The following is a 15296-nucleotide window of genomic DNA, read 5'->3' as shown; positions in this document are numbered from 1 at the left end:
TTACTCAGTTGATGCATCTTGGGCCCTTGAACAACGTAAACTTAAAAGTAGGTCACCATGACCTACTTTTTGAACTTTAAGACCTATCCTTTTTAAAACATTTTATCTCATTATTACAGGCATTGAAAGGGTTAGAATCATCAAATTTTGTAAGTTGCTGCATCTTGGGACCTAAAAACATATTAAATAAAAAGTAGATCACTGTGACCTACTTTTAGAATTTTACAGGCATTTGTTTTCAAATTGTTTAAAAGGCATATTTTGATTACCTTCAAACCTACGATCATCAAACTTGGTCAGGCAATGCATCTTGGGACTCTGAATAATGTCAACCAAAATGTAGGTCACAGTGACCTACTTTTGACATTTTATGGCTATATTTAAGTATCTTAGGTATTTATTGGCTTAGAATCATCAAACGTTGTGAGTTGATGTATCTTGGGTTTTCAGAGAGTGATGACAAAAAATTAGGTCACAGTGACCTACTTTCGACATTTTATGGCTATTTTTTAGTATCTCTGGTACTTATTGGCTTAGAATCATCAAACTTTGTCAGTTGATGCATCTTGGGTTCTCGGAGAATGATGACCAAAAATTAGGTCACAGTGACCTACTTTCGACATTTTAAAGCTATATTTAAGTATCTCTTGTACTTATTGGCCTAGAATCATCATACTTCGTCAGTTGATGCATCTTGGGTTTTCGGAGAGTGATGACCAAAAATTAGGTCACAGTGACCTACTTTTGACATTTTATGGCTATATTTAAGTATTTCCGGTACTTATTGGCTTAGAATCATCAAACTTTGTCAGTTGATGCATCTTTGGTTTTCTGAGAATGTCGACCAAAAAGTAGGTCACAGTGACCTACTTTTGACATTTTATGGCTATATTTATGTATCTCTAGTACTAATTGGTTTAGAATCATCATACTTTGTCAGTTGATGCATCTTGGGTTTTCGGAGAATTTCGTCCAAAAAGTAGGTCATGGTGACCTACTTTTGAATATCTCAGGTATTTATTGGCTTAGAATTATTACACTTGGTCAGCAGATGCATCTTGGGACTCTAAAAAATGTCAACCAAAATGTAGGTCACGATGACCTACTTTTGACAATTTATTGCTATATTTAAATACCTGGTATTTTCCGGTACTTATTGGCTTATCATCAAACTTTGTCAGTTGATGCATCTTGGGTTTTTCAGAGAGTTTCGACCAAAAAGAAGGTCACGGTGACATTTTATGGCTTTATTTAAGTATCTTAGGTTTTTATTGGCTTAGAATTATATAACTTTGTCAGTTGATGCATTTTGGTGTTTTCCAAGTCTGTAGACCAAAAAGTAGTCCTAATTGGCTAAGAATCATCAAAATTTGTCAGGTGATGCAACCTGGGTCTTAGAATACAAGTGATAGGTTGTATAATTTATCAGAAGAGCGATTCAAGGCCCTTGGGCCTCTTGTATATTAGAGACAAGGTCAGGCGTTGTAGTGGTTGTTGTTGTTGTCGACGTCGTAAAATTTTCATTCTCTTCTCAAGAACCACTTGGTCAATTTCAACCATACTTGCCACATTAGTATCATTTGGCAAAGGGGATTCAAGTTTGTTCATATGAAGGGCCACACCCTCTTTCAAGGGGAGATAATTATGACTTAGCCAAAAGTTATATGGCATCATTTAACATGTTTAAAAATCTTCTTCTTGAGAACCACTGGACCAGGGAAGATGAAACTCATGTGAAAGTATCCTCAGGTAGTGATGGTTCCAAGTTATTTTAAATAATGACCCCCGGGGGTAGGGCGAGGCCACAATGGCTGTTCAAAGTTTTACATAGGAATGTATAAAGAAAATCTTTAATCATCATCTTCTCAAGAACAGAAATGCTATATTAAGTGTTATTTATATAGAAGTATCCTCAGGTGGTGTAGATTGAAGTTTGTTGAAAATATGACCCCAGGGGTAGGATGGGGCCACAATGGAAGTTAAATTTCGTATATATAGATCATAAGAAAATAGACGAAGGTCTGTTTTTGGTGCAATTGAGCAATTTTGGACAGAGTTAACATGCCCACTGGACTAAAAAAATCCAGTTATTTGCAGTTTTTTGCTCACCTGAGCTGAAAGCATCAATGGGGGATCAAAGTTTAACATAGGAATACATGGGAAAAATCTTCTTCTCCAGAACCACTGGGCCAGGAAAGATGAAACTCAAGTGGAATCATCCTAACGTAGTTAATTTCAAGTTTGTTGTCCCCCGCTTGAAAAGTGGGAGATATTAATTTGGGTCTGTCTGTCCGTCTGTCTTTCTGTCTGTCTGTAATGCATTTACACACGATATCTTCAGAACCATTTGACCTTTCTCAATGAAATTTTGCTCAGCAACTCCTTATGGAGTTGCAGGTTTTCTGGGACAAACATAACATAAACATGTAAACAATATGTAAAATGTCAATAAACAAATCGTAACAAAATGCAAATGTTATATTTTATAGTTGATGACTTTATATATTTCAAGAATGAGAATGCTGTGATATCAATTTAAATATATTGTTGATCATATGTATCTATTTTTCTTATGGTACATCTAAATACAATACACATGCCTTAGTAATGTATTTTTATACCCCTGCTCCAAAGGAGAGGAGGTATACTGTTTACCCTTGTGTGTCTAGCTGTCCAAGTGTCTGTCTGTCTAGCTGTCTGTCCATCAGTGTGTCTATCCGTATCAAATTTTTGTCGCAGTTTTCTCTGCTACTACCCATTGCACATGCTTGAAATTTAAACACGATGTTCTCTTAGGCATGCCATATGGTGGGTACATTTTTGTTCAAATCTGATGTCACCTTCCTGTTTGTCTGTGCGCCTGTTTGTTTCATACATTACAAATTTTTGTCGCAGTTTTCTCAACTACTCATTGCAGATACTTGAAATTTTAACACAATCTTCCCCAAGACATGCCATACAATGGGATAAACTTTGGTTAAAATCCGATGTCAACTTTCTGTTTGTCTGTGCATCTGCCCATTTCATACTACTCATCTTAGATACTTGAAATTTTAACAAAATCTTCCCAAAGGTTTGTTATACCCCCCCGCAGTCGAAGTTTGGGGGGCTATATAGGAATCACCTTGTCTGTCTGTCTGTTCGTCTGTCTGTCTGTGCAATCGTGTCCGGTCCATATCTTTCTTACAGAGGGACATTAGAATCTACTACTCCACACTAAGATTGCTCATGACGTAAGGGTGTGTCATGAACTTGACCCAAGGTCATTTTGGTAAGTTCAAGGCCACTGGAAGAAAAATTTCATAATTCGTGTCCTGTCCATGTCTTTCTTACAGATAAACTTTGTAGGTTCTCATTTCACACAAAGATTGTCCATGACGCAAGGGTGTGTCATGACCTTGATCCAAGGTCATTTGGGAAAGTTCAAGGTCACTGGAAGAAAATATTCATAAATCATGTTAAATATATATCTTTTATGGATAAACTTGGTAGGTTCTCATTTCACACAAAGATTGCTTATGAGCTAAGGGTGTGTCATGACCTTGACCCAAGGTCATTTAGAGAAGTTCAAGGTCACTGGTAGAAAAATTTCATAATTCATGTCCGGTCTGTATCTTTCTTATGAATAAACTTATAGGTTCTCATTTCACACAAAGATTGCCCATGAACCAAGGGTGTGTTATGCCCTTGACCTTAGGTCATTTGGGGAAGTTCAAGGTCACTGGAAGAAAAATTTCATAATTCAAGTCAGGTCCACATCTTTATTATGGATAAACTTGGTAGGTTCTCATTTCACTCAAAGATTGTCCATGACCCAAGGGTGTGTCATGACATTGACCCAAGGTTATTTGGGGAAGTTCAAGGTCACTGGAATAAAAATTTCATAATTCGTGTTTGATACATATTTTTATTATGGAAAACTTACTTCTGAAAAACCCAGTGGGGGGTTTTTTTTGTCCCATTTGGACAAATCATGACCCCGGGGTCAGGGGGACCAAGGTGGCCGACCAAAGGTTTACATAGAAATATCTAGGAAAATTCTTTAAAAATCTTCTCAAGAATAGCACATCCATGATTGGTCATGGGACTACTTTTGAATTTAAACTTTACACTTATAAAACAATTTCTACTTTTTCCTGGCCACAGTGCTCAGGTGAGCGATGTGGCCCATAGGCCTCTTGTTTTGAAATCTCATGGCTATATCTTCATATTTCAGATAATAAGGGGCTTAGAATTATTACACTTTATCAGTTGATTATCCTGGGCTCTCTGAGTGTTTAACCAAAATGTAGGTTATGATGACCTACTTTTGCAATTTCAATGCTTTATTAATATGAACATGATACTTAAAGGCTTAAAAAAAAAGTGATAGATGGTACAATATATCAGAAGAGCGAACCACTTGGGGAAGATGAAACTCATGTGGAAGCATCATCAGAAAGTTAACTTCTTTTAAAAACCAATAAATTCAATGACGTGATGACCTTGAGCATAACATATATGTTAAAAATACCTTTTTCGAACTTTCGCCGTAAACTTTTGAACCAAAGGGAGATAGAGGATTCATATCTGGTATGCATACTCCACTAATTAAATTCTTTCAAAAACCAATAAAATCAATGACCTTGTGACCTTGACTATAACATATATGCTAAAAATAGCTCTTTCAAATTTTTTTCCATAACTTTTGAACCATAGGAGATAGAGACTTTATATTTGGTATGCATACTCCACTAATTAAGTGCTTTAAAATAACAAATAATGACAATGATTGTGTGACCATGACTGTGACCTTTTTGCTGAAAATTGCTTTTTTAGCTCACCTGAGCCGAAGGCTCAAGTGAGCTTTTCTGATCAAAATTTGTCCGTCGTCCGTCCGTCCGTCCGTCTGTCCGTCCGTAAACTTTTCACATTTTCGACTTCTTCTCAAGAACCACTGGGCCAATTTTGACCAAACTTCGTACAAAGCATTCTTGGGTAAAGGGGAATTTAAATTGTTAAAATGAAGGGACATATCCCCTCGCAAGGGGAGATAATCAAGAAAAGACAAAAATAGGGTGGGGTCATTAAAAAATCTTCTTCTCAAGAACCACTGGGCCAGAAAAGCTAAAACTTATGTGGAAGCATCTTGGGGTAATTTAGATTATAAATTGTTCAAATCATAACCCCCGGGGATTGGGCGGGGCCACAATGGGGAATCAAAGTTTTACATAGAAATATATAGGAAACATCTTTGAAAATCTTCTTCTCAAGAACCACTGGGCAAGAAAAGCTGAAACTTATGTTGAAGCATCCTGGGGTAGTGTAGATTCTAAATTGTTCAAATCATAACCCCCAGGGATTGGGCGGGGCCACAATGGGGAATCAAAGTTTTACATAGAAATATATAGGAAAAATCTTTGAAAATCTTCTTCTCAAGAACCACTGGGCCTGAAAAGCTGAAACTTATGTGGAAGCATCTTTGGATAGTGTAGATTCTAAATTGTTCAAATCATAACCCCTGGGGATTGGGCGGGGCCACAATGGGGAATCAAAGTTTTACATAGAAATATATAGGAAACATCTTTGAAAATCTTCTTCTCAAGAACCACTGGGCCAGAAAAGCTGAAACTTATGTGGAAGCATCCTGGGGTAGTGTAGATTCTAAATTCTTCAAATCATAACCCCCGGGGATTGGGCGGGGTCACAATGGGGAATCAAAGTTTTACATAGAAATATATAGGAAAAATCTTTGAAAATCTTCTCAAGAACCACTGTGCCAGAAAAGCTGAAACTTATGTGGAAGCATCTTTGGATAGTGTAGATTCTAAATTGTTCAAATCATAACCCCCGGGGATTGGGCGGGGCCACAATGGGGAATCAAAGTTTTACATAGAAATATATAGGAAAATCTTAATAGCAACTGGGCCAGAAAAGCTGAAACTTATATGGAAACATCCTGGGGTAGCGTAGATTTCAAATTGTCTAAATTATGATCAGTGGGGTAGGGTGGGGTCACAATATGTATTACAAGGGGTAAATCTAGTAAAGGACAGAATTGTCAAAGCTTCTCAGGTGAGCGATGTGGCCCATGGGCCTCTTGTAAAACTTTGATGCCACCGGGCACATAACGTTTCACAAACACATCTTGTTTTGTCATTTCTTTTTCCAGGTTAAACTTTTTTCTCTTTCAATTAGCTTTTAGCTCCCCCTTACTTTAAATTTGCTTCCAATGCCAATGCCATAAGAAGTAGGGTGCTGAACAATGTATGATCAGATATTAATTCAAGGAATAAAAAAAAAAAGCCCAAATCTTTGAAAATCATGTAATTAAGAAATCAAAGGCATTTTTGTTCCAATTGAAATGAAAGCACCAGTATCTTAAATTAACTTTGACTTAAATTGTTCAATTCATGACCTTGAAGGAGAGATGAGCCCACACTTGGCTTTTAAAGTTTTACAGAGGAATATGTAGAGGAATAAATCTGAAGAACAGCAAGGTCTTAGTGACTTAGATCAGAAATGTTACCCTAAGGCCTTCATTACTTGTGGCACACATTAGTCATTAACAAAAATTTATAGATTCTGGGACTAGAAAAGACGAGTTTAAGTGTTATTAATTTTGATTTTTTTTATAGATGCCAAAGAAAAAAAGATCATTTGATAAGAGACGGCAACGTGAAAGAGACAGAGATAGAAAAAGGCAGGCGAGACTTGATGCTAGAGATCCGTCACTAGATGAGACACTGACAGAGAGTTCTGTTTCTTGTGGGACAGAGCATGGAGCTGAGATAGCTCCTCCCGGTAATTTTCCGGGGCTTGGTTCAATGGGGTTGCCACCTAAAGAGGAAAAACCCCTGGCCAGGGTGCAGGCCTCACCTCGAGTGAAAATGCATTCACCTGCCCCGAGGTTGCCATCTCCTCGGGGAAGTCGTCTGTTTGTCCGTAACGAGGACAAGGCACCGTCCCCTGACTCCCCACCGTGGGTTTGTGCTCCAGCGAGGGCACCTGGATCGGACATGGGGCATATGTCTGGTCCAGCAGGTCAGGCGCAGCTGGATACCTCCAGGGAGGAGGAGACCAGTAGGATATCAAAAGATGAGGGCACTTTAACGAATATTAAAACTGAGTCTGAACGAATATTGAAAGGAAATTTGAACGAATACAATATAGAATCTGAAATGAAAACAAATAGAAATGAGAAAGAAAACAATGAGAAATATACTCTTTCAGAGAAAAATGAAGAAGAGAATATGAAAAGAAATGCAGATCAACGTTGGCAGACATCGTCTAAAGGCATTTACTATAATATATCCAACTCAATTCAGGGCTCTTTTCATCAAGCTCATCCTATGTTTGAAGAGAATGCTGGGACACAGTGTGTTGCTAATTGTTTAGCAGGGTTGGCATACCACAAACTTAAAAATGCAAAGAGCTGGAACACAGCAGACATGGACAGAATTTTAATGACAGGTGATGAATTGTACACATATCTGCAAAGATGTTCATCAATCAATGATAGGTATTTGCTAGTAGATGAATTACCTCAACACTTTGAATGCTTTAATAGATCATATGAATTCCATGCAAGTGAGACATATGCGAGTGTTGTCATTGCAGATGATAGTTTAAACTATGCAGATTTTAATGCCCTACCACTGTTTGATGCACTTAGACTTGCTCTTACAGACACTGATGGCTGTTTTGTTTGCTTTGGGGGAAATACTATGCTAGTAGGATTAACAGAGAGTGGCTATTTTGCTTTTGACTCCCATTCTAGGTCTTCTGATGGGATGTTAAGTGTTACTGGAAAGAGTACAAGAGTTTTATTGGAAAGTGAACATGAGGTGTTTTCATATCTTCAAGACCTTGCTCTGTCAATGGGATATTCAAAGGATGTTGAATGTAATTTGAGTGGTGTGACCTGCAAAATGAGTATGGCAAATGTAAGCGGTTTGCTTGAAAATGAAGAAGATATTGGAAAAATATCTGAAATTACCAATATTTCCTCAGAGATTATTGCTGAAACAAGTAATATAGATGATGAATTGATTTTAATTAGTCATGAGCAGTCTCAGTTTAGTTTTATGCCACTGAGTACAGGTTTGAAGAAACATTTGTGTCAAAATTTGAACATTCCATTCATTTGCATTGACAATTTTTGTGACAGCCAATGCACTGAAACTAATATCTCAGACCCAATGTTTGAAAAAGAAATTTTAGGAGATGGAAATTGCTTCTTTAGAGCCATTTCATTCAGTCTTACAAACTCTGAGGATTTTCACAATGTTATAAGGAACTCTGTCTGTGAGCATATGATTGAAAACAAAGAGTTATTTCAGTCATTTCTTAAAGATGGTGTACAGTCTGTGGAAAGCCATCTTTTGTCTACTGGAATGTCACGAGAAGGTACATGGGCTACCGAGGTTGAAATATTTGCAATGGTTCATTTACTGAACGTTGATATATACACATACTCTGAGCAACGTTGGTTAAGGTTTTCAGTTGATGAAGTAGAACCAAGTATGCAAAGCAGAAATGGGGCTATTTACTTGAACCATCAGCAGCAGAATCATTATAATGTTGTAATTTCGGTCACTGGAGAGGAATCAGACTTGACACAGTTGCAACAGAGTAAGAATCGCCATGAATATAAAAAACGATATCAAAACAGGACACGTATGCAGGAAAAGAGGCAATCTACATCAGAAATGCAGGGAAAAGTGAGTGCTGCAGAAAGAAGGAAACATACTTTAAGAAAGAGATACCATGAAGATAAACAATATAAAGAGAAAAAACTGAAAGTAGCGTCAATCAGATATGCAACAGATGATGACTTTAAGGAAAATGTCAAAAAGAAAAGTTTTGACAAGTATGTAATAGATGATGAATATAAGGAAAACACCAAGAAGAGAAGTATTGAGAGGTATGCTACAGATTATGATCACAGGGAAGATGTGAAAAAGAGAAGTATTGAGAAGTATGCTGCAGATTATGATCACAGGGAAGATGTGAAAAAGAGAAGTATTGAGAGGTATGCAACAGATTATGATCACATGGAAGATGTGAAAAAGAGAAGTATTGAGAAGTATGCAGCAGATTATGATCACAGGGAAGATGTGAAAAAGAGAAGTATTGAGAAGTATGCAACAGATCATGATCACAGGGAAGATTTGAAAAAGAGAAGTATTGAGAGGTATGCAACAGATGAACTGCACAGGGGTAATGTTAAAATGAAAAGTATTCAGAAATATGCAACGGATGTTGAACACAGAGAAGATGTAAAAGCAAAAAGCAAACTGAGGTACAAGTCTGATGAAATGCACCGGAATCTAGTGAATGCAGCAAGTACAAAGAGATATAGGGAGAATGAAATCTTCAGAGAAACAAAGCTCCAAGCTGCAGCTGAAAAATATGAAAGTGATGAATCTTTTAGGTCAAATATTAAAGCTACTAGTAAAAATCTATATCACTCCAGTGCAATAATAAGAACACAAAAAAAGGAAAGAGTAAAAAGTCAAAGAGTTGCTCAGCAAGAAAGAATGGAAAATCAGGAAGAGGTAGTAAGAATATTCAAAGAAAAGGTTATGCTTGGAATTGATTATTCGTGTTGTTGTTGTGATCGGCTTTTGTTTCAAAATCAAGTTCAAAGATGTGACCCAGAAACATATGTCAAAAATGAACGGGCAGCAAATATTGCAGAGATATGCATTCAGAAAAGGTATAGCCACCAGTGTACAGAAACATGTCCTGAGAACTGCATTAAGTCAAAGTTATGGATTTGTTATACATGTCATAGAAAAATATTGAGTGGTAAACTTCCAGCAGAAGCAGCAGCTAACAAAATGGCTCTTGAAGATGTTCCAAAAGAAATGAAAGAATTAAACACCCTAGAGAAACATTTAATTGCTTTACATATACCATTTATGAAAGTTATGGCTCTTCCTCACGGCGGTCAGAAAAACATCCATGGACCAGTTGTATGTGTACCATCAGATCTGAAGAAAGTCACAAGTTTACCAATGAAGCAGGGAGAAGATCTTCTATTAAGAGTTAAATTGAAGAGAAAGTTGAATTACAAAGGTCACAGTGAATACCAGTTTGTTGACCCAAGGCACATATTTGAGGCATTAAAATATTTAAAGCTGAACAATCAGTGGTATGAAGATGTAGCTGTAGATGCAAACTGGACAGATGACTTTGACTGTTCTCAGGAAGTTATGGAAAATGATGATGATATATCGGAGGAGGACGATCAGCAACACATTGCAGCAGACACTTGTTTACAGCCAGTTGATATTGCTCAGGAGGTTCTTGATCATTACTTTGATGATGTCTATGATATTGCTCCAGGAGAAGGAAATAATCCAGTGCGGATGTTACAAGAAGAGGGAAATGAAGCTAAGACCTTTCCATACCTATTTCCGACCGGACGTTTTTCATGTAATGACAACAGAGATACAAGAATAACATTGTCACGATACTTCAACAATCGACTAATGAATACTGACGACAGATTTGCAAAAGACAGTAGTTATGTTTTCTTTAGTCAATATATGTCCGATTTAAATCAGGTTATTGAGAAGACGCAGATATCAATTAGAAAATCAGTCAAGAGAATGGGAAGTGATCAAAATGTAACAGCAAGCATGGTACAAAACCCTGAAGTACTCTCAAAATTGATGAAAAATGATGAGGCTTTGCGATTCATGCAGCCAATACGTGGAACACCAGCATATTGGTCAGCAGCACAAAAGGATCTCTTTGCTATGCTTCGACAGTTGGGGATACCTACTTGGTTTTGCTCGTTTTCTGCTGCAGAACATAGATGGAATGATGCAGTTGCAACAATATTAAGACAACAAAATGATAACAGAGATCCTTGCAATTTGGACTGGTCTGAGAAAAATGAGGTGTTGAGAAGCAATCCTGTAACAGTTGCTAGAATGTTTGAGCATAGATTTCATGTTTTTCAGACAGAAGTTATATTTTCACCATCAGAACCAATTGGAAAAGTATCGGATTATTTCCAAAGAGTCGAATTTCAACAAAGAGGATCACCTCACATGCATTGTTTATATTGGATAGAAAATGCTCCAAAACTTGATGAGGATGGAGAAGACGCTGTGTGCAATTTCATAGACAAATACATCAGTTGTGAAGTGCCCTCTGAGAAAGAAGATTTAACTCTCAGGAATATTGTGTTAGCTGTACAACAGCACAGCAAAAAACATTCGAAGTCTTGCAGAAAGAAAGGCACAGACTGTAGGTTTAATTTTCCAAGACCACCTTCTGTATCTACTTTCATCAATTCTCCACTTGAGGAAGAAAACTTAGAAAAAGATCCTGAGGTTGCGGCAACTGAATTGAAACATAGATCAACAATTGCTAAAGAAACTCTGTTACAAGTTTGGGAAGAAGTGCAAGAGGAAGCAAAGGAAAAGGAAACAACAGAAGAAATTTTTGAACGTCTAGGTTTGACACAAGAGCAGTACGAGGAAGCACACAAAATCCTAACTAAAAAGAGATCAGTTGTTCTAAAAAGAAATCCATTTGAGCTGTGGATCAATCAGTACAATCCGTGCCTTTTAAAGTGTTGGGATGCAAATATGGATATTCAGTTTGTTTTAGATCCATTTAGTTGCATTGTCTATATAATTTCATATATTTCAAAGTCTGAGAGAGAAATGGGGATGGTGTTGAAACAAACAAAGATAGAGGCAGAAGAGGGAAATGAAAGTGCACGCTCCACCTTAAAGAAAATAGGATCTGTCTATTTGAATCATAGAGAAGTGAGCGCACAGGAAGCTGTTTATCGCGTTTGTAACTTGAAAATGAAAGAATGCTCAAGGAAGGTTGTGTTTGTTCCTGTGGGTGATAATCCTACTAGACTGACTAAACCATTGTCGCAACTGAAAAGAAACCATAGGAACGATGAAGATATTGAGAATGACGATGAGGAAGATGATATTTGGATGACAAATGTGGTAGAAAGGTATGAAAATCGACCAAATAAACCTTTGTTTCAGAACATGTGTTTGGCGGAATTTTGCTCAGAATTCAGAATACTCGCTAAATCACAGGTACCAAAGACAAAGAATGAAAATGTGTTTGAACTTCAGAATTCAAAGGGATTTATACAAAGGAGAACACGTACAAAACCTGCTGTCATAAGATACCCAAGATTCAGTGCAGATAAAATGCCAGAGAGGTATTACCGATGTATGCTACAGCTTTTCTTGCCATATTGGACAGATGCTCAATTAAAACCTCCAGGATTTGATCTCTATGAAACATTTTATGAAAATGGACATGTACGAATAACAGGAAGGCAGAAAGTGCAGTTAGTCAAATCCATTGTTGACTCGAACCGAATGCACTATGCTCAAAATGAAGATGTGATTGCAGAGGCCCAAGAAACCTTCGAAGACATAGGAGAACCAGAAGATGCATGGGCAAACCTTTGTCCTGAGACAGAACTAATGAGACAGGAATGTTCTGCCATGAGAAATGAACGTTTAGATTTGAATGTAACAGAAGAATTGCCAGATATGCAAACAGAAAATAATTCCGATGTCCTTTACAAGGTTCAACAGAATACACATTCAAAAGAGGAGATATTCCAGATCTTACAGAATTTAAATGAGACGCAAATGAAGGTATTTTATGTTGTGCGAGAGTGGTGTTTGAAGGAAATTTTTGGGAAAAAACCTGATGCATTGCACATTTTTATAACTGGTGGAGCAGGAACAGGCAAGAGTCATCTTATCAAAGCTATACATTATGAGGCATCGCGAATCCTTGGGAAAAATTTGACATCTCCTGACAGTGTTACAGTGCTTCTTGCCGCTTTCACAGGAACAGCTGCGTTTAACATCGGAGGGAATACTATCCATCATCTATTTTCCTTGCCAAAATATATGCCTTTGCCATATGAACCACTGAGGGAACAGAGTTTAAGTGAAATGAGAGTTCAACTTGGAGATCTGCAAATTTTAGTTATTGACGAAATTTCAATGGTGTACAAAAGATTATTATACTATGTCCATGAAAGACTTGTACAGATTAAGAAGTGTAAAGAACCATTTGGAGGAGTGTCAGTGATTGCCGTGGGAGATTTTTACCAGCTGCCTCCTGTTAAACAGCGCAAAGACGAAAGACTGTATAAAAACAATGTTCTTTATCCTGTAGATTATTGGCTTGACTTCTTCAAAGTAGTGGAGTTGACAAAAATTATGAGACAACGTGAGGACATCCCATTTGCGACAGCACTTAATTCACTTCGGAGTAGAGTAATAAAACAACAACTGGAAGAAGAAACAAAATCTATTTTGAATGAATGTGTAAGGGAAGGACCAGTAGATGTCCTCCATGTTTATGCAACAAATGAGGAAGTCAATGCCTTTAACTTAACAATGCTTAAGAGAACCTGTGAGGACCTTGTTGAAATTGATGCGCAAGACTTTACAAAAGATCGAACAACAGGAATGCTAAGCTTAAAAAGTAAGCCAACTACAAGGCCCAAAACAGACAATCTTTCTAGCAGTTTGTTAATGGGTGTTGGTGCACGAGTCATGCTTACACGAAACTGCAATGTAGATGATGGCCTTGTAAATGGAGTTATGGGACATGTTTCACATTTTGTATATAGTGAAAAACACGTGGAAAAAACTATTGTTGCAATAGGAGTAATATTTGACAATATCAATGTTGGTAAGAAGTCCGGAAGGAGAACAAAAGATGGAAACGTTGTTCTGATTGAAAGAGTTCAAGAGGAACTACTAGAACAAAAAACAAAGAATGTTGTAAGACACCAGTTTCCATTACGATTGTCTTGGGCGTGCACAGCTCACAAAGTACAAGGAATGACAGTTGACAAATTTGTAGTAAATTTAGACAAAACATTCTCTCCTGGACAAGGATATGTGGCACTGAGCAGAGTAACATCGAAAGGAGGCTTGTTTATTGAAACAAACAATGCAGAATCGTTGCAGAACAAAATATACGCTGACCCAGAAGTCAAAGCAGGTTTGCTAGGGATGCCACAATTGACACTACCAAGCTTTGATACATTAGACCAAGGCATTATAATCTTCCTTCACAACATTCAGAGTCTCAATAAACATTTTGTATGTCTACAAAAAGATGTTCGATTCAGGAATGCAGATATTATTTGCATAACAGAAACATGGTTGAGATCTGGACAAAATGTCAGTGCATTCGAAATGAATGGGTTTCATTTTTACCAAGCTGCTAGAGGAGATTTATACGATGACAGCAATGCTCAAACTTTACAGTTGCGTGGATCAAAGGGTGGAGGTGTGGCTGTTTACGTTAAAGAAACGGAACAGGAAAATATTGTCCATTCACTTGATGTAAAGAATATCGAAGGCATATGTGTGAAATGTGTTTCAAAGGAATTGGTAGTTTTGACTATCTATCGCCCAAACTCTTTGGATATTGCACAGTTTTTAATACAATTTGAAAAGGCGATTGCACTTTACAAATCAGTATTTAAGTTCGTTGTTTGTCTTGGGGACTTCAATGAGGATGCCAGATATGTAGGGTCTATTCAGAATTTTATGATTCAGCAAGGATTTAGGCAAATAGTTGATTTTAATACAACGGAAGGGGCAACTATCCTTGACCATGTGTATTTGTCAACATCTTTACAGGCAAAAGTGGAAAAAGTTCCAACATTTTACAGTTACCACGATGCCTTAATGGTAACTCTTTTAACAAGCACAATGAATTATTCATAGAATCGGTTCCTGATGTCTGTCTGGAATGTTTTTAAATATTAACATTTTAATGGGTTTGAATAAGCGAAAATTTTATTTAGAATTCAACTAGAACGAAATGTTTTAAAAGTTTTCATACGTATAACTAGCCCCACACTTGTGACACAACTTGTTACATACTATACTGTTTGTTGTTATTTTGAGCTTAAATATGATAAACACAATGGTATGCAAACAGAAATATATGGAGATAACCAAAAGTATTCAAGCTCGAAAAATAGGCTCACAAATATCTCCCAAAACTTGACAAATTTTCTATCATATCTGCTTACCAGTAAACATTTTAAGACATATAGAAGAAGAGTTGTTTAGAAATATGAGATCTTTCATTTGATTTGGATAAAAAGGGCTTGATCACTCGAATAAGGGGCCAAGAGGGACCAAAGGATTTTCCTGTATAACTCTATACACATCTTTTTTGTTATAAATAACTTGGTTAATCTTGATAATATGCAACAACATATTGTAAAAATAGGATCATATTTTACTTGATTAGACGCCATTAAAGGTACTTAG

The 15296-nt window shown here is 37.0% G+C and overlaps 1 protein-coding gene across 1 annotated transcript; it reads left to right on the top strand.

Moving 5' to 3' along the window:
- Positions 1–6617: 6617 nt before the first annotated feature.
- On the top strand, positions 6618–14741 carry LOC134241009 (uncharacterized). Its single transcript, XM_062723102.1, has one exon. The coding sequence runs from the start codon at positions 6618–6620 to the stop codon at positions 14739–14741; it is 8124 nt and encodes a 2707-aa protein (XP_062579086.1).
- The last annotated feature ends 555 nt before the right edge of the window (positions 14742–15296 follow it).

Source organism: Saccostrea cucullata, unplaced genomic scaffold (assembly GCF_032062105.1).
Source record: "Saccostrea cucullata isolate Sc308-1 unplaced genomic scaffold, CSIRO_AGI_Scuc_v1 ctg9025, whole genome shotgun sequence".
NCBI lineage: Eukaryota > Metazoa > Mollusca > Bivalvia > Ostreida > Ostreidae > Saccostrea > Saccostrea cuccullata.
Note: the sequence above shows the minus strand (reverse complement) of the source record. Positions and strands in the feature narration are given on the sequence as shown.